This window comes from Candidozyma haemuli (genome assembly GCF_002926055.2).
Source record: "Candidozyma haemuli strain B11899 chromosome Unknown A_2014730914, whole genome shotgun sequence".
Classification (NCBI taxonomy): Eukaryota; Fungi; Ascomycota; class Pichiomycetes; order Serinales; family Metschnikowiaceae; genus Candidozyma; species Candidozyma haemuli.
The window spans coordinates 1,014,443-1,034,474 of record NW_020289906.1 but is presented as its reverse complement, the minus strand read 5'-3'; the positions used below and the strand labels follow the sequence as shown (position 1 = coordinate 1,034,474).

At 43.5% G+C, this 20,032-nt stretch overlaps 12 protein-coding genes across 12 annotated transcripts; 6 read left to right on the top strand and 6 right to left on the bottom strand. All coding sequences in view use genetic code 12, as the record gives it.

The window, feature by feature from the left end:
• Window positions 1-372: 372 nt before the first annotated feature.
• On the top strand, window positions 373-1,047 carry CXQ85_000458 (uncharacterized protein; the record flags this gene model as incomplete). Its single annotated transcript, XM_025484203.1, has 1 exon — window positions 373-1,047. The coding sequence occupies one exon, from the start codon at window positions 373-375 to the stop codon at window positions 1,045-1,047; it is 675 nt and encodes a 224-aa protein (XP_025342418.1).
• A 493-nt stretch (window positions 1,048-1,540) lies between these two features.
• STE18 (Ste18p) lies at window positions 1,541-1,921 on the top strand (the record flags this gene model as incomplete). Its single annotated transcript, XM_025484202.1, has 2 exons — window positions 1,541-1,784; window positions 1,818-1,921. 2 exons carry the CDS (start codon window positions 1,541-1,543, stop codon window positions 1,919-1,921), a joined length of 348 nt encoding a protein of 115 aa, XP_025342417.1.
• A 95-nt stretch (window positions 1,922-2,016) lies between these two features.
• On the bottom strand, window positions 2,017-2,706 carry CXQ85_000456 (flavin-linked sulfhydryl oxidase; the record flags this gene model as incomplete). The annotated part of the gene is made up of 1 exon (XM_025484201.1): window positions 2,017-2,706. One exon carries the CDS (start codon window positions 2,704-2,706, stop codon window positions 2,017-2,019), a length of 690 nt encoding a protein of 229 aa, XP_025342416.1.
• Window positions 2,707-7,185: 4,479 nt separating this feature from the next.
• On the bottom strand, window positions 7,186-9,807 carry CXQ85_000455 (uncharacterized protein; the record flags this gene model as incomplete). Its single annotated transcript, XM_025484200.1, has 2 exons — window positions 7,186-7,362; window positions 8,374-9,807. The coding sequence occupies 2 exons, from the start codon at window positions 9,805-9,807 to the stop codon at window positions 7,186-7,188; spliced, it is 1,611 nt and encodes a 536-aa protein (XP_025342415.1).
• A 140-nt stretch (window positions 9,808-9,947) lies between these two features.
• CXQ85_000454 (putative tRNA acetyltransferase) lies at window positions 9,948-10,832 on the top strand (the record flags this gene model as incomplete). Its single annotated transcript, XM_025484199.1, has 1 exon — window positions 9,948-10,832. The coding sequence occupies one exon, from the start codon at window positions 9,948-9,950 to the stop codon at window positions 10,830-10,832; it is 885 nt and encodes a 294-aa protein (XP_025342414.1).
• Window positions 10,833-10,907: 75 nt separating this feature from the next.
• Window positions 10,908-11,414, bottom strand: CXQ85_000453 (chaperone; the record flags this gene model as incomplete). Its single annotated transcript, XM_025484198.1, has 1 exon — window positions 10,908-11,414. One exon carries the CDS (start codon window positions 11,412-11,414, stop codon window positions 10,908-10,910), a length of 507 nt encoding a protein of 168 aa, XP_025342413.1.
• Window positions 11,415-11,933: 519 nt separating this feature from the next.
• On the top strand, window positions 11,934-12,386 carry CXQ85_000452 (uncharacterized protein; the record flags this gene model as incomplete). The annotated part of the gene is made up of 1 exon (XM_025484197.1): window positions 11,934-12,386. One exon carries the CDS (start codon window positions 11,934-11,936, stop codon window positions 12,384-12,386), a length of 453 nt encoding a protein of 150 aa, XP_025342412.1.
• A 368-nt stretch (window positions 12,387-12,754) lies between these two features.
• On the top strand, window positions 12,755-14,118 carry UME1 (Ume1p; the record flags this gene model as incomplete). The annotated part of the gene is made up of 2 exons (XM_025484196.1): window positions 12,755-12,828; window positions 12,936-14,118. The coding sequence occupies 2 exons, from the start codon at window positions 12,755-12,757 to the stop codon at window positions 14,116-14,118; spliced, it is 1,257 nt and encodes a 418-aa protein (XP_025342411.1).
• A 147-nt stretch (window positions 14,119-14,265) lies between these two features.
• Window positions 14,266-15,450, top strand: SPP1 (Spp1p; the record flags this gene model as incomplete). The annotated part of the gene is made up of 1 exon (XM_025484195.1): window positions 14,266-15,450. The coding sequence occupies one exon, from the start codon at window positions 14,266-14,268 to the stop codon at window positions 15,448-15,450; it is 1,185 nt and encodes a 394-aa protein (XP_025342410.1).
• Window positions 15,451-15,504: 54 nt separating this feature from the next.
• CXQ85_000449 (uncharacterized protein) lies at window positions 15,505-15,930 on the bottom strand (the record flags this gene model as incomplete). Its single annotated transcript, XM_025484194.1, has 1 exon — window positions 15,505-15,930. The coding sequence occupies one exon, from the start codon at window positions 15,928-15,930 to the stop codon at window positions 15,505-15,507; it is 426 nt and encodes a 141-aa protein (XP_025342409.1).
• A 215-nt stretch (window positions 15,931-16,145) lies between these two features.
• Window positions 16,146-17,540, bottom strand: DIT1 (Dit1p; the record flags this gene model as incomplete). Its single annotated transcript, XM_025484193.1, has 1 exon — window positions 16,146-17,540. One exon carries the CDS (start codon window positions 17,538-17,540, stop codon window positions 16,146-16,148), a length of 1,395 nt encoding a protein of 464 aa, XP_025342408.1.
• Window positions 17,541-17,913: 373 nt separating this feature from the next.
• On the bottom strand, window positions 17,914-19,182 carry CMK1 (protein kinase; the record flags this gene model as incomplete). The annotated part of the gene is made up of 1 exon (XM_025484192.1): window positions 17,914-19,182. One exon carries the CDS (start codon window positions 19,180-19,182, stop codon window positions 17,914-17,916), a length of 1,269 nt encoding a protein of 422 aa, XP_025342407.1.
• Window positions 19,183-20,032: the final 850 nt, after the last annotated feature.

Below are 20,032 nucleotides of genomic sequence, written 5' to 3'. Positions count from 1 at the left end.
AGCACCAAAAGAAATAAAACTACAGACCACCTCTAACCACTTAATGAACCTATATGAACCACTTTCCCTACATCCCCTGCTCCAATTGACAACCAGCCAATGCCTTATCAACCACCACCAATGGCTGCGAAAAGGCCACCAACCAACACCAAACCAGCCCTGCAAACCCGGTACTGCCCATTTTCCTCTAGCCTATTTCTCTTTTAAATTGGACTTCCCTTCCTCCAAGTATCCAAAATCCCTAAACCCAGTAAAATACGAATCCTGACATTCACCTGATCCAGCCAGTATGGTGCATGGACGAGGCGCGAACTCAACAAGTAGTGACTATCAAAATCAACACTATCAACTAGGCAACTTCCAAAGAATACCATGTCGTCGGCAACATTCACACAAACGAGAACGTTTGCTCAGAACCTTGAAAAGCAGACAGAACAGCTTCTAAGCCGTTTTTCGAAGATCCAGTCTGGTGGTGTTTCAGTGGACCCTTCTGAGGAGGAAACCACTGTGGCCACATCAATCATTGAAATCCTTGATAAGAGAGATGAAGTTGTGGGAAGACTCAATCGTCTACTGGAGAGTGACGTGAACATTTCCACGTCCAAGCTTCAGCAGTTACAGAGACACAAGGAGGTGTTGGCAGACCACAAGGGCTCCTTCAATAAGATCCAAGGCCGAATCACGGAGGAAAGAAACAGAAACAATTTGCTTTTCACCATCAGATCAGACATTTCCGCCCATAAACAGAGGGAGATTTCGCTGGGGCCAGATAGCGAGAACAACTATATATTAGACGAGAGAGCCAGGGTGGATAACGCCAACTCCTTTGCCGATAGACTCCTCCAACAAGCGTATGAAACAAGAGACGAGCTTTACAGTCAACGTGTGCAGTTGCAGAATGCAGCCACTAGAGTTCTGGGAACGTTGCAGAATATTCCTGGCATCAATGTGTTGATTTCGAAGATCAACACTAGAAGAAAGAGAGATACGTTGATTATGGGCTTTGTCATTGCATTTTGTATTATTGGCCTTTTCTTCCTCGCCTAAGGTGATTTGTGTTATTTATTGTCCCGTTGGGGGTGAAAGAGATGGGTTGGTTGACTAAACAGGGTAGAGAGTCACGGTTTGCAGAAGGAAGGAAGCTGAGTCGAGATGTAACGCCTGATGTGGAGCTCTAAAGGGCCTATATAAGACTAAATGACGCTTCTAGTCTATGGAAGCTAACGTTTCCCCAAAATGAGCTTCCCTTTAGGTTGTTGGTGGTGGCTGCAAAACACCTCGATGCGATCACCTAGGTACGGCTGAACCCAAACCTAAACACCTGGCCGATCTATAACGCAACCACACATTTTAGCAAATCACCACCTTCGGCCAAGGAACTCCAATCCCGAGTCGTATAGTTCCGTCAATGCATTCTCGACACTACGGGAGCCGCTGTTTCAGGTTTCAAAAAATATCGGATCTGTGCGCAGGGCGCCGTATATAAGGCGGACACTTTCCACAAGTTGGCCGTCAGCACAAATTAACAGCAAATTTCTCGATGGATCTGGAATTCAACGATAGAATCGGCCTTTTAAGGCTACGTCGTATTGAGCAGTTGAACGAGAGACTCAAGCAGCAGCTCAAGAAAGAGCGTATCCCTGCCTCCAAGGCTGCGGCTCTCATTGTGGAGCATACAGAGGAAACGAAGGACCCGTTAGTGCCATATCTCTGGCTGGAATCTGCAGACCAGAACAAGTTTAGATCTCACCAGAACATGAAGCTGGGAAGACAGAGCTCGGGAGGTCTGTGCTGCACCATTGTATAGTGGAGTTGAGGTGGTGTTTTGGATGATGGAGATACTGGAGGAGTTGCAAGACAACGTATCAAAAGAAGATATCATGGTCTTCCAGGAAGGCCCGATGGCCGGTCTCATGCTTAATCTAAATGGTTTAATACATTGCATTAAAGCTGCAAGCTTTCAATTACTTACTCAGAAATAAAAGTCCCTGGACCTAGCCCATTAAAACGCTCTGTTCATCCGCCCCTTTGCTTGCCTTCTTTCTCGTCAACCTGTATTTGTTGAAGGTGCTCGATGCTCTCTCCTCCCAAAGTGGAGTCTTGTTCCTTCTCGTCAGAACCGCATCCACAGTCATAATCCTCCAAGATATTCAGACAGTCATACATTGGTTTCTGCAATCTTTCGTTCACCTTGTTGTGGATATGACAGCCCCAAAGAGCAGCTGTCTTTCTGCTGCTCACCTGAGGAGGGTACTTGGCTAAAAGCTTCTGGAAATGTCTAGCGCAATCGCCACATGGGTATACTTGGGCGAAAAGCTGAACATATTGACTCAAGGTGGTCTTTTGTTGGTCGTTTGGCTTTTCTGGGTATCTGGCCAAAACGGTGTGTAGAAGGTGCCATGCTGAGTTACCAAGCTGGGCTTTCAAGGTCTCGTTGGCCATCTTTGGCATGAATGGCTCGTCGGTGAATTCGCCCACGCTTTGAGATGCCTTGCTTTCTCCAGACTGTTCTTCGATCTTCTTGCTTTCAACATCACTAAGCTTGATATCATCCTGAGGAGCCAGTTTTTCAACCACCGGGGTTCTGGCGCTTACTGGGCCCGAGGACCCAAGAGAAGTGGAATCACCCGAGGCCACGAAGTAGATGGCACAGGAAACGAGTATGAGAAGACATACGGCGAAAAACGGTTTCCTTGGATGAATCATGGTGGAAAAAGTGTAGTTGGGGGACGGGCCAATCTGACCATTTCCTAAATAGTATAGAGTTGTTAGATGAAGGGTGCACGACTGTAGGTAAGAAAGACTATGTAACGGACATAGCTGGGTTTATAGTAAAGAGTGGTTCGTAGTGTATTGAGATAACTAGTTAAGGAAAGAAGGATGGGAGATGCCATCCTTATATAGTGAAGACATTGGATGGCAAGCAAGTAAGAGGGTCATCATCATAGCAACTATAGGAATCTGGGCAACAGGATATCATCATGCCTGCATATAGAGCATGTATTCCAACACCCGTTCTTAGCCTGTGGCCTAAGATTCATTTGAGTTCGGGTAGATATGGCCTGTATCAGTGGAGCGTCCTTATCAAAAGTAGTCTGTAAATGTTCGTATAGTTGTTGTTAAGGATTTGGGACATTCGAAGGACCACTTAAATGATTGTCCATGACACTGAATTTTGAGCCCAAAGCTTCGTGAAGGGCGTAACTGTCTGATGATGAATGACAGTTCTGATTCCTTTGATTCTTCGACGATTATTTAAGTCACATATTGATCGTTCGTTCGAAAATTGACTTCTTTCCTCTTGGAACCGTCTGTCCTCTTGGGACCGGTTGTCCTCTTACTTTCGCTTTTCCACTGGGATAGAGTTTGTTACTCTATATCCCACAGGCACATCAACGAGAACCTAGACATGTTTGTGAGTGTTGCAACCGTATGGTCGGGACGCTCATGGTGCTCAAGACATTACATCTGGGTAGAGACACCTCATGACAAACTGGTTGTTATCTCTCGTTGTAGTACCACAGCAGAGTATTTATTTTATCTTCTCTGCTTTGTCCAAGGTTGTCGCGGATTTATTGTAGCTCGGCGGTAGGGTGAATTCCCTTTATCTTTGTTGCGCAAGAGATGTAGCTAGGTTAACAAGTATCTGGCTTCTTCAGATAGTTCTTTGATGAAATCTTCCGTAGGACCCGTCCTTCTATATTTGCAATTGTCCCAGGTAACCTGCTGTTTTCTTCCTGACTTCTTGTCTCGCAACTTGCTCATGTTCCGTCATAGCCGCCTTTAACAAATAATCTCTGAGTACATTTCTATGTTGTGTCTTCAACGCGACTGGCCTTGTTCACTAGTAATCCACTCTTTAAGACAGGTCTCCTTCTTATGGGAGTAAAGCCTATTTGATCAGCCCAAGGTTGCATGCGTAGTCCATTTAGTGTGTCATTAGGGGAAGTCTCTGTTCAAGGTTTCGTGGTTTAGTTCCTTTGGGATTAGTGAAATCAGGTCCAGCTAACTTTATCAGTTCAAAGTTCGACATCGTTTTGTTTAAGCATCCATGTTAGTTGTTAAGGACCAACGTTTAATTTAGCTGTTTCGAACTGTATTGCTGGCTGTTGAGTTCCTTGGTTGAGAACCTGATTGACTGTTGTGCCTGCTCTCACTATCCCCTTTTTCTTTCTATGGCGAGTGTGCTTGTCCTGCTATCCGTTAGGTTTCATGCTCGAAGTATAACTGGGGGAACTTTGGTGACTCCCTAACTCTCCAGTTCAACCTATTAGATATTGCGGATGTGTTTGAAGTCTTTTGGTGAACTTAAACCCGTTCTTAACATGCTTTCCTTTCCTATGATCATCACTTCAAGTGTGCAATCCTTCTTTGGTTCTGATTAGTAGTGATATTCTTGTTATGTTGTTTTGGTTCCTCTTATTAGGGTTGACTTAAATAGCTGCATGGAAATCAATGGTAAATTGGCGACCTTCGGGGAGGTATCTCCCTCATATAGATCTGAAAGTGAGAACAACACATGAATTCCCCCTTTCGCCAATTTGGCACCATGCGCTTTGAATAGTAGTCTTCTTGTCTAAAACCGTTCTGAACTCACCGACGATGCATACGCTGTCCTGCTAGCCGGGACAGTACTCGGAGCTGTGTTGACTTCGTCTCTCGAGCCTGCCCTCTAGGCTTGTACTCTCCTAAACCGGCCAAGATTCATGGAGGTCCCCACTCTCACTACTTCAATGTCTTTTTGCATTGTGACTTCCCTGGTATCCATTCCACCCTGTCAGAGGAAGATTTAATACCAGCCGCCAGAGAAACATCCTCCTTAACTTTCCGGGGTAAGGAGGTCAAAAAAATTCTGGACGAAGTCAGTGGGATGGCTTGCTTAGGACTCTAAGAACGTCTTCCTAGAATTGTGCGTAGGCGTTGGTGATTCTGTCAACTGGAACTGGACTGTAAAGAGTCAAAATGTTGACTCCACTTGACGCAGTTTCTGCGTTCGCTGTTTCGCTGTTAGTAGCATTCTAACACATCTCCAAGATGTGGTTAGTGGTGGAACCTGGTATAATGTGCTTTGCTTAGCTTCATATACTTATTACTGACGGGCTTTAAGTGTCAATAATAATCCACCTATTATCTAAAGGGACGATCGACGGAGAGACCTGTTCTCCTTTGGTCATATTTTGCTTTCAAATCTTTCGCAAGTCAATTATTAAGATAACGAATAAATGGCTTACCTTTTAACGATAGTGGGTCTCTATTGTAGACTCTCTTCTATCGAGCGAGAATGATTGAGGAGTACCTGACCTGGTAGCCATATAGTCCAGCGGCGCTTATTAGAGTACGCTCTTTCTGGATAGGAAACACGAGCTTAAGCGGATTTTCTTTCTTCGCTTTTCTTATGATGTTGGCGAGTTAGAGCGAGGGTTGGTTTGTCAATAATGAGACATAATGGAGCGCCAATTATGGTCTGAGGTACCAAAGTAAGGTCACCTTACCATACATTCCTGGTTTCTAATGAGAATAACGAAGTGCCAGTCATTATCTACCTGTATCGTGGTACATTTGCCGGTCAATGATAATGTAATTTCTTTACCCTTGTCGCTTTAACCTTCAGTGAGCTCGTGTCTCATGGATGTCGAAAATGCAGCGATCCCCCTTTGGCATCAAGTGGGGTTTCTGTCCAAGCTGCTTGTGGAAACCTCAACTTCTAGCTCACATTTCAATGATGTTATTTCAATGATGTTCTTGCTCCAGAACTGGATGGCGCTTCAGAGCTGTTTAGTCTCGTTGCTTGGCATAAGTATACTCTTGTTCATTCATACGAGACGATGCGTCGATATATGATCAAATATTCCGGCCCTAAGTTTAGCCATGAACCCAGTTGGGGTTGTGAGGTGAAAAAAAACAGCTTCACACTCATGACGCTTCGAAATGCCAGTATTGTGGTAGAATTGCAACGGTGACTCAGTAACATAGCTCTGTTCATTGATTGTTGAGTTTCCTGAGGAGAATGTAGCATCTGTGGCCCAATTAACGATTTGATGATCTCATTCTTGGACGCGTTGGGCCATGTGCGTTCCTCGTATCCCAGCAAGTGTATCTTGCTTCTCCAAGTCTTTCTAATAACAGTGTCCATGTTAGTGAGCTTTACTGGCGATAGTCGTCCAGAACAATGCACAGGTTACACAGGTAAAAGTTAATAAGCATGGCACTTTGAGTTGCATAAGACTGGGAGTATTATCTCTTAGGCTGGAAGAAATGCGGAAAGACGGGGAAATTGGAGATTTGTCATCTTGGAAATGATACCAGTCTTGTAGTACAGCGTAGATGGTATGGACCTCGAGTCTGCATTATTATTGTAGACTATTCGGAAATCGGCCAACTGCTTTGTAATTAAGATAGATGTAAAGCAGATTTCTTAGGATGTATTTAAACTCTTGGTACCCTTTGGCCTTGGACTTTCCCGGTAAATGTCATAGTAGTCCTTGTATGTGGAAGTGCTAGACACCGATAAAGACATTGGAAACATCTATACTCTACCTTCTGTAATGATGGCTGGAGTAGTTGCATTGACTCAGTAATAACCAATCGATGTGTAGGCTGAGTTTGTGCAAATGTGTAGAAAAATGAGTTTTGCTTCTTTAATTTTCTATCACAATTAGATTGTTCGTCAAATTTGTGTCCATGTCCTCGACTTCTTAGAAGGGCGTTGCTTTGTCAACGTCTCTCCTTCTTGACCTTTAGGTTTAGGGTTAATGATGCATAGTCGATGATGCATAGTCGAAGGACTCCAACCGCTGAATGGTATAGGGCTCTTCCACCTGCAATGCAGAGATGACAGTTATAAAAGTTCTCGCCTCACAAGAGCTCCCGGGAAGTGAAAGATTCCTTACACAAAGACTGTTGTTCTATTGTGTTTTCCAAGATAGATGCCTTCCCTATTATCAGGGAACTTATCCCGTTTGCTCTTGTGTTTGTGGGTACCACTGAGTTATTGTGGTTCCTCTCTGTCTAATCTCTGTTATGTATGCATGGAGTTTGCCTTGAGCCTTACGTCTAGCGTGCTTTGTTTGAGACTTCCTGACTTTAAAAAAAGATTTGTAGTCTCGTAGATTCATATGTTGTTCTTGATGTCAGGGCCCATTGTTGTTTATTCCCAGCTAAGCACGCTAGTCTGTTTGGAACGTATTATTTAGTTGTTCTGCTGTAGTCATAAGTTTCCAGTCCGTCACTGATGAACACCTGAATTTCGTAAGCCTGAACTCTTCTCTGTAGTAGACAAACCGTATAGTCAATAGTCAATAGCTTATGTTTGATATGTTGTTCAGTGTTCAAGTTCTCAGCCACTGTTTGCTGAGGGTCCAACTGTTGGTCAACGAGCATGTTAGTAGACCATTGCTTTCCCAATCTATTCTTATCCGAGTATGGTCAATTGGGTTCATTAGTTATGATAGTCTTGATCTTCTTCGTTCTTCGGTAGAATGGTTCAATAGTCTGAGGACTCTTGCTTCCTTACGACGATTGTACACAGAAGACGTCATGGTAGTCTGAAGACCCTTCAAAGTTGATCAACTCTTGATGGCGCCGAAGCTAACTACCATCTTTATAAAGATGTTAGATGAAGGGTGCACGACTGTAGGTAAGAAAGACTATGTAACGGACATAGCTGGGTTTATAGTAAAGAGTGGTTCGTAGTGTATTGAGATAACTAGTTAAGGAAAGAAGGATGGGAGATGCCATCCTTATATAGTGAAGACATTGGATGGCAAGCAAGTAAGAGGGTCATCATCATAGCAACTATAGGAATCTGGGCAACAGGATATCATCATGCCTGCATATAGAGCATGTATTCCAACAGGCAAATGTGGTCACGTGCTGCAAACCGGTCAGGCCCTACCGCCAGTCTTACGGAATTGACCGATTGTATATTTAAACCGTCCTGTTATCGGTAATTCCTCACTGTTCTTCATGTTCAATTTTCAATTTTTTATCTTCGCTTTTCGTTGCAGAGTTTTCGCTTAGCTTTCCTTCGCAGACGTTTAGGCTAACCTCTCTGCGAATAAACATCACAGTAGGAGCATAACATGATGAAAATGAAAATGAAAAGTTCTATACATAACTTTAGGTGACATGCGGTGCAGTGTCGTCGGAAGTTTGCCTTGGCTTGACTATTTCGGAGCGACACATCATCGCACAACGTTGCTTGAATGCGGCAACCATATCACGATCTAACCCTGGAGTGTCAACTCTTGTTAGAATTTGTCGGCTAGGCTCACGATTGACAAGCCTAAAGCAAAATTCTTCGTCTAGTATTAAATGCGTAAATGAGGTACCAATTTGGTAAATGAAGTGGTCATTTCGGGTTAGCCAGTGTACAAATTGACGAAGTTCTTTGCTGTTTTTGGCAATCAGCAGTGGATGTATCTTCTGAAAGTCACCAATCTTGAAGCGGTCTGTTATTCCAGAATTAATTCCAGCAATTTTTATCCATTTACTCACTGATGGAGTATCTGAGATGATTACGCCTATGATGCCATGGAATTTGCTCAGCACCAATTGCCCTCGTTTGAAAAGCAATTCAAAGCCAGCTAACTCTTTCTTGGTTTGCTTGGGGGCTATTCTGAAGTTTTTTAAGAATTTGGCCGTATTAACAACTTCGCCCGCGGAGATGTACTTGACAATTTCGAAAGAAAACGTGCTGGGGACGGCAGCGATCCAATTGACGGCATTATCTATACTTTTCAACCGAATATCGTTAGCAACATATTGGTAGTCAAGAAGATAACGCTCAGGAGAACCCAAGAACCTATAGATTCCGAACGCCCTTAGGTGTTCAACTAGCATAGTTGCGATGGATCTGCCACTCTCCGACACCACGAGTGAAATCGGTCCCACGAAAAGTACCTTCGAGGACACAGCGACGTTAATTTCAAAAGACTCACCCATAATAACGATATTCAAACGGCGAAATATCCGATCGATTAAAAACTTTTTGAGAATGAACAATCGAAAGGTGTTACTAAGATCATCATTGGGGCCACCGCAGGGCAAGCCAGCGTAGAATGCAGCAATTGTACTCCATCCACGCTCGACAACTATCCTCCTTCGGGGGAGCTGATGTAGCACGGCATAGCAAAATTCTTTAATGAACCCTGTGAATTCCTCGATATCATGAAACGTGAGCAGCAGAGAATCTGGCGGCAAATTCATTGTCTCAAGCTTGGCGTTTATACGGCGATGTACTATTCCTCTCCAATGGGCATTCTCAAAGAAATCAGATGAATATCGTGAAATCTGATAGAGGGTCTCTTCACTTAACTCATTCCCTGCCCAGAGGAAGAATCCGTTTGCTATCTCGTAATTCTGCGCCTGGAAAGCTTTCTTCAAGAAGGCGTAACCGGAGAGGTCCAAGGACCGAGTTTTATCAAATTGGTTTACCTGATATTTAAGATGCATATCATTCAAGACCAACAAGTATGCTAAAGTAGAATAGGCGTCTGGATCTTTCAATAGATTCATGCATGACTCCTCTGATAAGTCTAGATTTCTAGTAGTAAAGTCCGAGAAAAGGCGAAACACGCTATATGTCACCTTCTTTGATATCTTGATCGGATAAAAACCATAACTGGTCGAAACAGGTTTGAAAAACTGGTCATACACATGGGCCAATACCATCGGTGTATCGAGCATTGATCTCAACTGGTGGTTCACCATGGTCAAGGCAACATAGTCCTCAAAATGTAGATGCGTTAGAATCTGCAAATAGATTTCGAAAGGGAGGTCCAAGAAAGTCAAGGCATGTTCGGGCATATCCGAAGAATCGTTCTTGAACTTGAAGGAAAGTAGGAACCCCAGAATTGTATGCGATAGAGTCACGTGAAACATCAACAAAGAATCTGCCTCTTCGTAGGATTTTCCAAGCTTCATCAACCAGTTCAAGAACGACAAAAATGGGAAAAAGAGGCGGTGAATCGCAGGGAGGCAACAGAAACAAAAAATACAAACAGAGTGGGTTCATAGACCCTAATACTTCGGGTATATTTGCAACATGCAACCGAGGCAGAGAATTGGGCTGTCGCAAAGAGTTGATGAACCTCTTGTCTGAGAAGTGTGAGCAATGGTACCCAGACTGGGAGCAGAAAGTGGAAGAAGACGACAAGGAAGACGAGAAAGAGCTTTCCGTGGAAGAACAGGTTCAGAAGGAATTGGCCTCGATGAAGAAAGAAAAATCTGCAAAGACCACTGTCTTTCTGCCTATAGACCTTAGTTGCGAATGTCTAGTTTTCATTAAAATCAGGAAACCAGTTGAGCCCGCCGAATTTATCCATAGAATATGCCAAGAGGCCCTGCTGCTGAGGGAGAAGAAGACAAGATTCACTCAGAAGATCACTCCTATCACTACATCGGTGTCTGCCTCCATTGAGGAACTAAAGAAACTTGCTACTATCGTTCTTGGGCCCCACTTCCACAAGGAGGAAGGCCAAGAACCTGTCAAGTTTGCCATCCAAGTTACCAGAAGAAATTTCAATACGCTAGAAAAGGATGAAATCATTCAGACAATTGCAGCTGCTGTTGGAAAAGAGCACGGTCATAAAGTGGACTTGAAGAATTACGACAAGCTTATCATGGTTGAGTGCTTCAAGAACAATATCGGAATGAGTGTTGTCAGCGACTATCTTCAGTTTGAGAAGTTCAACTTACAACAAATCTTTGAGAAAAACATGAAGTCTAATGAAACATCGAGGGTCAACCCTGTTGAAAACAAGGCTGAACCAAAAACGGAGGTCAAAGAAGAAGATAAGAAGGAGGATGCTGTGAAGGAAGAGACCAATTAAGATTGCATAACATAGACTTTTGTACCAATTTTCATGACGTATAATCTAATAATTTGCTGGATTTAAGTACATATATCACGTTCTCAACTTCTCCACGACCTGAGTAACCTCTTTCCACCCTAGCCAGTCTGCTTCACCGTTGGGGATCAAACCCATACGCCAGAGCTTGAACAAGCCAATTCCAGCGTTAGCTAGCTGGAAAACCACAAATGCTGCTTTCGGAAGAAGCAAATCAGAGGCGTTTCTTGTCTCCAAGGAAGCAAACGCCTTATTCGTCTCTAAGAAAATAGCCTTGATAGGATTAAGAAGAAGCATAACCGTCATCATAATTGGAATCATCTGCAAAGAGTTACCCGTCATGTAACTCATGAAACAGTTCATAGGGACAGATTTGGCAGGGCCAGAGGCAATGTCCCAAGCCTTCTTGAGCTTCAACTTGTCGAGTTCAGCTGGGGTAGGCTTCTTCACAGGTTCCACGGGTTTGGCCTTGGAAGACAATTGCAGGCCGAATCCTGGAGGTGGCGCTATACTGCTGTGACCACGAGCCTTGATCTCAGGTTGAAGTAGCTCTTCGTAAGCCATGGTGAATGATATAGCACAGTAGAGTTGATAGTTGTAGTATACTTTTCAGTGCGGTTCATAGACAGGTCGGGAATAGGGAGGAATGAATGGAGAGGTGGCCCAAAGTGGATGAATATAGTCCAAATTAAAAAAATGGTGGTTTCCTAGTATACACAAGAAATGTCTCTAAAAAAAAAAATTCCTATAAATTTAGATATCTTCCTTTTATCGAAAGTTCTGGTGCATGGCAAAGCATATAGTCTAAGCTACTTTTCGCAGCCATACTAGACTCCCAACAGTGTTTAGGATGGCAGCTGCACACCACTTTTATACAGATTTCAACCCTTTTCACGAGATAATTCACCCTTTTAGAGCAACATCCATCTTCTCTTAGATCGAAAACTTGTCGTTTGGCTAAAACTACCCTAGGGTTTAGTAGCAAAGTTTTCCACGTGACTCTAGGGCGATTTCACCACCCATTTATCGCGGGGGGCATAGGTCCACCTCCAACTCCACCAACCACTTCATATCCAACATAAGATGAACCTGACGACCGAGTTTCGAAATAACCCATTGAACAAGATCGTGGGTCTTTCTGTCGTTCTATCGATGGGCTTTCTTCTTGTCATTCTTGCAGGCATTTACGGGAACTGGTTTCCTATCATCAATGGCCTTATCTTTGCTGTCGCCTACCTTCCTGCTGTCATAACCAGAGCAGCTTTTGATAAGAGTGACTATGACTTCAATTTCGATCCCCAGACGTCTTCTCATACGCTGGCGGTTCAAGAGGCCGGCAAGTTCCTCACAGGGTTCTTGGTGCTTACAGGGTTCTCGTTACCAATTCTCTTACATCACTCATTGATCTTGACGAAAACAGCACTGGTGTTGACCATTATTGGCGGAGGATTGATTTTTGGTACAGTGTACACTTTCAGCCAGGCGTTTGACCAGCCCGAGGAAGAAAATGACGACCTCGGAGGCGGAGTGATATAACCCGTTCTGAAAACGAAAGTTCAAGAGGTACTCCTACGCCATCAGCGAAAGCAATTGATCAAATTATAGGCGGAAAGGTCCAAGTTGAGCTTTAAAATATGGTCCTTGTGCTATTAGTCTTTCTGAGAGCTCAAATCTCACTCCTAAGGCATGCTTCGAAGCTAAATCTCACAAGTGGAGTTGAGCCATACTGGTAAAGAGAAGTAATTAAATTGATAGAAATCCATTGCATAATATTGTCAGCCGTAGGCATCTTCGTATTGTCTCTGTCTCTGGTCTAGGGCATATAGCTGGTGTACGGATGTGGCGTATCAGTATATCTCGCTTCGATGTAAAAGCTTCATTACATACTACCCTCTGAATTTGCAATGGACCCGGTTGTTGCTGCCGAAAGGCAGATTCTCGCCGAACACCAACTTCGTGAACAGGTTGTCAATGAAGAGTTCAAAATATGGAAAAAGACTGTCCCCTCCTTTATGACACAATCCACACCCAAGCATTGCAACATGCCCTGTTATCGGTCGAGTTTTTGCCAACATACACATGGAGTGAAGACAAGAATAAGATCACCGTACAGCTTGTCATTGGAACGAATTCCTTCACCAAAGGTCAAGACTTTGTGCATTTAGCCTCGTTGGAGTTACCTGCTACTTTGGCTCCCGACTTCACCAGCGAAAGCATTCAATTGCCTAATGGCACAGAGAACACTTTCAAGATCGTGAAATCTTGGCCCCACCCAGGTGAAGTGAATAAGATTAAGGTCTCTCCAGACGGACAAAGTGTGGTGACGTTTGACAATACTGGTATTGTGCATTTGTATAAGTTGGACAGCGACAGCCTGGTTGACTACAAGTTTCACACAAGCGAAGGCTATGCTTTGGAATGGATTTCAAACAAGGAGTTTTTATCTGGTGCTAACGATGGCCAGATTGCTCTTTGGGATGTTTCAAACCCAGGTGAGCCAACGAAACAGTTCAACACACACTCCGCTGTGATCAACGATATCACTTACAGCAAACCAGCGGAACACTTGTTCGCTTCTGTGTCGGATGACTTTTACACATACATCCATGACATTCGTAATCCAGGAGACTCACCTGCTATCTCCATTGAAAACGGTCACATCCAGAATGCCGTTGCTGCGCATCCTCAGATTCCTCTGCTTTTGGCAACCGGCGGTAAAGACAACGTGGTGAACGTGTACGACTTAAGAAACACAAAGGAACCAGTTAGACAACTTTTTGGCCACAACGACTCGGTAGTGGGCCTTAGATGGGATCCCGAAGCTAATCCTTCCCAATTATACTCTTGGGGTCTTGATAAGAGGGTTCTCACGTGGGACCTTAGCAACTTGAATGAGGAGTTCACTTACCCTACGACGGAATCAGACTCCAGAAGAAAAACAAAGGTTACCGAGGATCCTTGCCTTAAATTCGTTCACGGCGGCCATACTAACCGCGTGAACGAGGTTGCAGTGCACCCCACTATTCCAAATCTTTTTGCTTCTGTTGGCGACGATACTCTTCTTGAGATTTTCAAGCCAAAGACGATAATAGAGGAAGAGGAGGCTGAGCTGGAAGAGGCTGAAGAAGAAGAAGAGGAGCAGGAACCAGAATCCAAGGAAGAGAAGAAGGAGGAAGATAATGAGATGGATGTGGACGAAAAGCCCAACGAGGAAGAAGAAAACAAAGAAGCTGAGAGTGGAGACAACAAGGAACAACAATCAGCCTAAGACTGATATATGTACATTTATTGGAATTGTAATTAAAATACAGAAAAAAGTACTACGAACAATTTTGCACCCAGTAGTGAAGTCGCGTAACCATGTACCATTTTCTGCACACCAACATCAACTCAAGATTACCACAACCACTACAACATGGCAGACATAGTCGTCAAAAATGAGGCTCTTGATGCTCCTCATCTCCATGATCTAGATATAGATCGCAAGAGAAAATCCAAGTCCCCTGCTTTGATGGATGTCAAGAGGAGTAAGCTTGACAGCCATAGTGATGATGTTGAGACCTCAGAGGACATCGCCAAACAATACAAGAAGTACCAGAACGCTCCTAAATTTAACCTCAACTCAGAAGAGCTTTTCTGTATTTGCAGAAGACCAGATCACGGTGGAGAACTTATGATAGGATGTGACGGCTGCGAGGAATGGTTCCACTTTACGTGTATGAAGATGAGCCAGAGCTACCAGCTGTTGATCGATAAGTTTTACTGCAAGTTCTGTCAGTGGCAGGGAAAGGGACTTACTCGTTATAACAAGGTTTGCAGGCTACCTGGGTGCATGAATCCTATCAGATCAGAGCAGAGGTCAAAGTACTGTTCAGAAGAATGTGGTCTCAAGTATATGACGAGATTTCTCGAGGAGCTGGAATCCTTGAGCAAGGAGGGGATCAAGTTTGCATTAACACACTGTAAGACTCGGGAAGAGCTTGCCAGTTTAGGCGCCACGTTCCCAGAGTTGCCTGAAATCGCTGACAAGAATGTGGAGAAGCTACCTGAGGAGATTCAGCTTCAACTTCGAACTATTGAAGGCAAAATGAAGAACATTGAAAAGAACATAGAGTACATTACTGCCCAGCAGAAGTATCTCTCGTTACGCAAGGATATCATCAAGCGCATAAATGAGAGTCTTCAAGAGAGCGCTGAAAAGAAGTCACTGGAAGAGGCCGAGGATGAGTCAGCGTCCAAGAAGAAGAAAAAGAAGTCGAAGGTTGCCAAGTTTGACCTCTGTTGTTTTGATTCATCCCTTCATGATGAGAAGCTGCTCGAGTTTTATGTCTCTGGTGTGGAAGATTCTGAGGGAACGGTCAAGAAGACCGTTGAAAACGTCATTGACATCTATAACAAGCAAGAAGAGGAGGATGTTGATACACTGGTCTGCCTCCAGGATAGAAGGAAATGCTTAAGACACAATGGCTGGTGGAATTTGATGGCTGATGAACTTTGGAAACGTCTGACAGAGCTCCAAGAGTCACTTGCTATCTTGGAGAATGAGAAACAAGACACTGTGAGAGACTACAGCATACAAGTTTACGAAAAGGACTCATAAATGGGTGTTCTGATATAAATATTCGGCTGATTTCCTATAAATGGTCCAACTTGATCACTTTTTTTCGCCTTGGATCGTGGCAACAATCTTTCTGCTATGCTTGTATCTTCTGAACTCACAGAGCCAAACACCCTGCCAAGTTCCAGTTGCTAATCTTCCGTTCAGGATTGGGATGGTAAGACTGACACCAACGGTACTGCTCTTAACATGGCCAGGCATATCGTCAGGTCCCTCGTCAGCGTGAATGTAAAAATCGCCCTCTGGAGCAATTCTGTCGAGGGACGTTGTCATATCTTCTCTGACATCTGGATCACAGTTCTCGTTAAGAGTTAATCCAGCGGATGTGTGCTGAAGGAAAAGGTTCAAGAGACCCACCTTATAGTTCTTTATCTGAGGAACATTTCTGACGACCTCGTCAGTGACAAGGTAGCATCCTTTGGAGCGGGGCGAAAGCGCAAATGTAGTTTGGTCCCAAGACATTGTCAATTGATTGTGATTTCTCGAGAATAAGACTGATAGAGATAGAGCAACAGCAAAGATTAGAACTGCGAAATGCATGTCTGATATAGCTTGGAGCGAAAACTGCACTTATAACTGGTGTCCGGATGCGTATGCCCACAATGGCTGCAAAAAAGTGGGCCCTCTACACTATGCCTCTGAAACACATCATTTATCAAAACAAATACATAATAGAACTAAACCTCGCGGTAGAGAAACAATTTTTCATCAGCATCCCAGCCACCCTTGATTTTAGGATTTCCCTCTAGCTCTTTGGCCAACTTTGATGGCGATATGATATACTTGTTAGACTCAACCATCTTGAAAACGCTATTATGCCATGGGGTGGGAATATGAAGCAATCTGTCCTCTTCATTTTGGTCATGGCCAGACATGGTGCAAATTTCGGGATCAAGTAAACGCACACCATATTTTGGTCCCGCATTGTGGTGAGCATGGATGGAGAATCTCAAATGGAAGGGGAAAATAAGCTCCACCAAGTTAGAGTAAGCGTCGTTTCTTCTGATCATTTCAAAAGCAACTTGCAGAACCAACTTCTTGTATTTCTTTCTGGAGATACTCTTGGCAAAAGCGGTCTTTGAAAGATCCTCACACATGAACTTGTTAAAACCACGATACAAATAAAGACGAGGGTGGTTTGGTGTCATAATCTGCTTTCTCAAAAGATCAGCATTGTCGTCACATCCAAGCATCAAAACCTTTCTGTTCAATTCGGTCTCCACATCCAACTGGGTAGGAATGTGGTGATCCACCTCCACAGTGTTCAACAATTCTGCCACAATGGATCTTTGGTCAGATTCAAAGCAGTCATTGAGACCTCTGAAGACTATTCCATCGAATCCTGGTGGTTTAATCTCTTGGTATATTGCTTCAAGTTTCATGAAGTATAAATCAACCATCTCGTCGTCAACGTGAATACAGTCACTAAAGACATGCCCATCACTGACAAGATAGAACTTCATACCTGGTGGATATATCTTTTGAATAGTAGACACAAAGTCAATAATTCTTCTAAGAGCAAGCTCCTCACCTTTATCAGGAAGACATGAAGCCACTTTATCTTCGTTTGGGGACTTGCAAGGGAAAGCAGGAAGGACAGATAAAATCGGTGCATTTCTCGATGTGAAGAAGTGCACATTCTTGATAAAATTGTCTTTACCCTCCGACCATCTATCAGTCCTGGCAACATTTCTAAGAGTCAGCTCAAACACCTCAGTTATTGCCTCAGCATATATCAACCCTTGGTCTGGATCTGTAGAGCCGTGGTGAGCGATGATACTGTTCTTCAAGACGGTCAGGATAAACCATAAATCAAAATGAGATGGACTAAAGTTTTCGGTGATGACACCAACTATTGTTTTGCCATTTGTGGTTTCAAAAGAGAGCCAATCGCCAAGATCCCTGACACTCACCTCCAGAGATCCGTACGTCTTGCTTTTGGAAATTGCAGCCCAAATCTCTTCAGCAGTTGCATCTGCAAACTTTTGCTTGCGCAAAGTCAAGAAGGTTTTGTTATCTCTGCTATAGATATAATGGATACGTTCAAAGGTTGTTTTATTTGGGAGAGTCATTTTAGGTTGTAAATTCAAGATTAGGGCACCACCAGAGATTTATACCATTCTACAAGACAGAAACTAGAAGGAATAGCAAATAATAGTCATTGACAGGTTTCAAGGAAAGCATTACAAGCGATCTCATTCAACGTAACAACCCTTTCCTTTCAAGCACGATAAGGCATCATGCGAGTGTGATATACTACCATGTTAGGTAAGTCCCCGAGGTTCTTCGTATATGCTTCTGGTGATATTAAATGTCAATTTACAGATTGCCTTACAATGCTCAAAAAATTACCTCTGTTGAGCATCATTTGTTTCCTTTTAATCAATATTATCAAAAAGCTATCACGAGTGCGACCCACAAACCAAGATTTATTAAATATTATACCTATATGATGAAACTTACCTTTTCCAGTTCCGGGGACGCAGCCGATAAACGAGAGATCTCAACCTTGGAAGGTTTATGGAGATTTGTTTGCGACAGAACAGGAGAAACCTGACTAGACATGAGGGGAGTACAGAAATGTGATATTGTATCAGGAGAATAGCATCTGTCTCCCAAAAGACGGTGAATGTTAGTAGATGCAACTGAAGATCCGCAAGACTCGTCTAACGAAAGCCTTGACAGGAATGACGAATACCCACTTGCGCCGCTCAGTAGATGCGCTATTCTTGTCGACGAAGAAAGAGATTGAAGGCTGTGTAGCTTCCATACTGCTGCTTGAAGCTGCGACATTGAGATACTGGAAGGAGATCTTTTCAATGGAGTGTTAAGCACGAACAGATGCGATAAGGCTTGGGCAGCTGTTATGCGGTCTTCTGGATTTACTTTGAAACATTGACTGATGAAATCCTTTGCTGAGTCCGGTACATCTGTCCAGTATTCGGCCGGTTCGAATATGAAATCACCATTTTTAATTAGCTGGGTTGTTTCTTTATCTGTATCGCAATCAAATGGCATGTACCCACAGAGCATAAAGTATGTAAGGACCCCAACCGCCCACATATCAATAGGGAAACTGTAAGAGTTTCCCGTAAGGCATTCTGGAGCCATGTAACTTAATGTTCCGCCCTGTTGCAGGTGAGAGTGCTCACCATCTTTAACAAGAAGGGCAAGTCCAAAATCCGCAAGGAGTAACAGCAGAGGCTTCGAGGAACGTGACGTGAACAATACATTTTCGGCTTTGATGTCCCTATGGATAATTTGATTTGAATGCAAGTATGCTAATGCTGATAGTAGCGGGCCCAAAATATCTCTTGTTTCGCATGAAGATAATTTTCCTTCAGAAGAAGTCGTGATCCTTTCGAAGAGGTCATTCCCAAGTGCTAAATCTGTCACCAAGTAGAAATGGTCTTCCGTCTCGAAATAATCAACAAGCGAAAGTATGTTCTTGTGGCCAAAAGAGACCTGTTTTAGGATCTGAAACTCGGATTGTAGCAGTGATTCCATGCCATAGACGAGCTTTTTTGTATACTGTTTTGCAGCATAATGGGATCCGGTATTTTTGTTCTTGCACTCGAACACATGGGAGAAGGAACCAGCGCCTAAGACATGCTTCGAAAGCAAATATGGACAAGCTTGGTGGCAGTCTTCCAGAGACGTCTTTGTGATTTTGGGCGACTGGTTTGGGGGCCACACTGAAGGTTCCTTACTCATAGCTAACTATGAAGAAAAAAACATGGAAACAGGAAAGAAAGAACAATTATACAGCAAGTAACATAATTGCAGTTGCAACATTTCATGGCTTGACATGCGTCGCCTGCAGCGCGATTAGTGACGAGATGTTCCGAAATCATGGCAACACCAGAACACGGTACCACATGTGGTCTAGAATGTATTAAGAAAGGAGTATTTTACATATACTTGGAAAGCACGATTTGATATCTATTCCTCAAGGAGAATCCTCTTCTTGGTACTGTCAAGACAGTAGCTGCTATTCTTCCGAAGTGAGACCCTGCCATGCATGAATTTTTCCGGGGCAGGTGGGGCCGGCCGAGGCCCAACAATCGTGCAACCTGGGGTTCCGTGACTACGCATTTTCTCCACGTCGAGCCATTCCACTTTCCCAAGAATAGCGTTAATTATGCAAGTTATTAATTGAATAAAAAAAAATTGTTCTGGATCGCTGGTGTTTGATGATGGTTTCCCCAGTGTGAGTGCGAGCGTGTTGCAAATTTTCAGGCTTCCAAAACGCCTGAGACATAGCACATCTAAAGTGAGGCAACGAGAACAAGATTTCGAAAGGGGTGTTCTTGAAGAAGGATGAATCCACAATTAGATTTCACTTGACTATTTTTTCTTATTAATGGTGGAATAAGCTGCTTAGACTTGTCTCCAGGGCACATTCGACACTACATTGACACTACATGTCCTACGCAAACCATCTCAGCTCAACGAGCAAACATTTGATTATCATTGTCCCCTTCAATTCTGTCCCAAAGAAGACTTGTACCTCTTCAACTGATACCACTTATCAATTATGGTGGGTACTACTGGTTCACTAGCT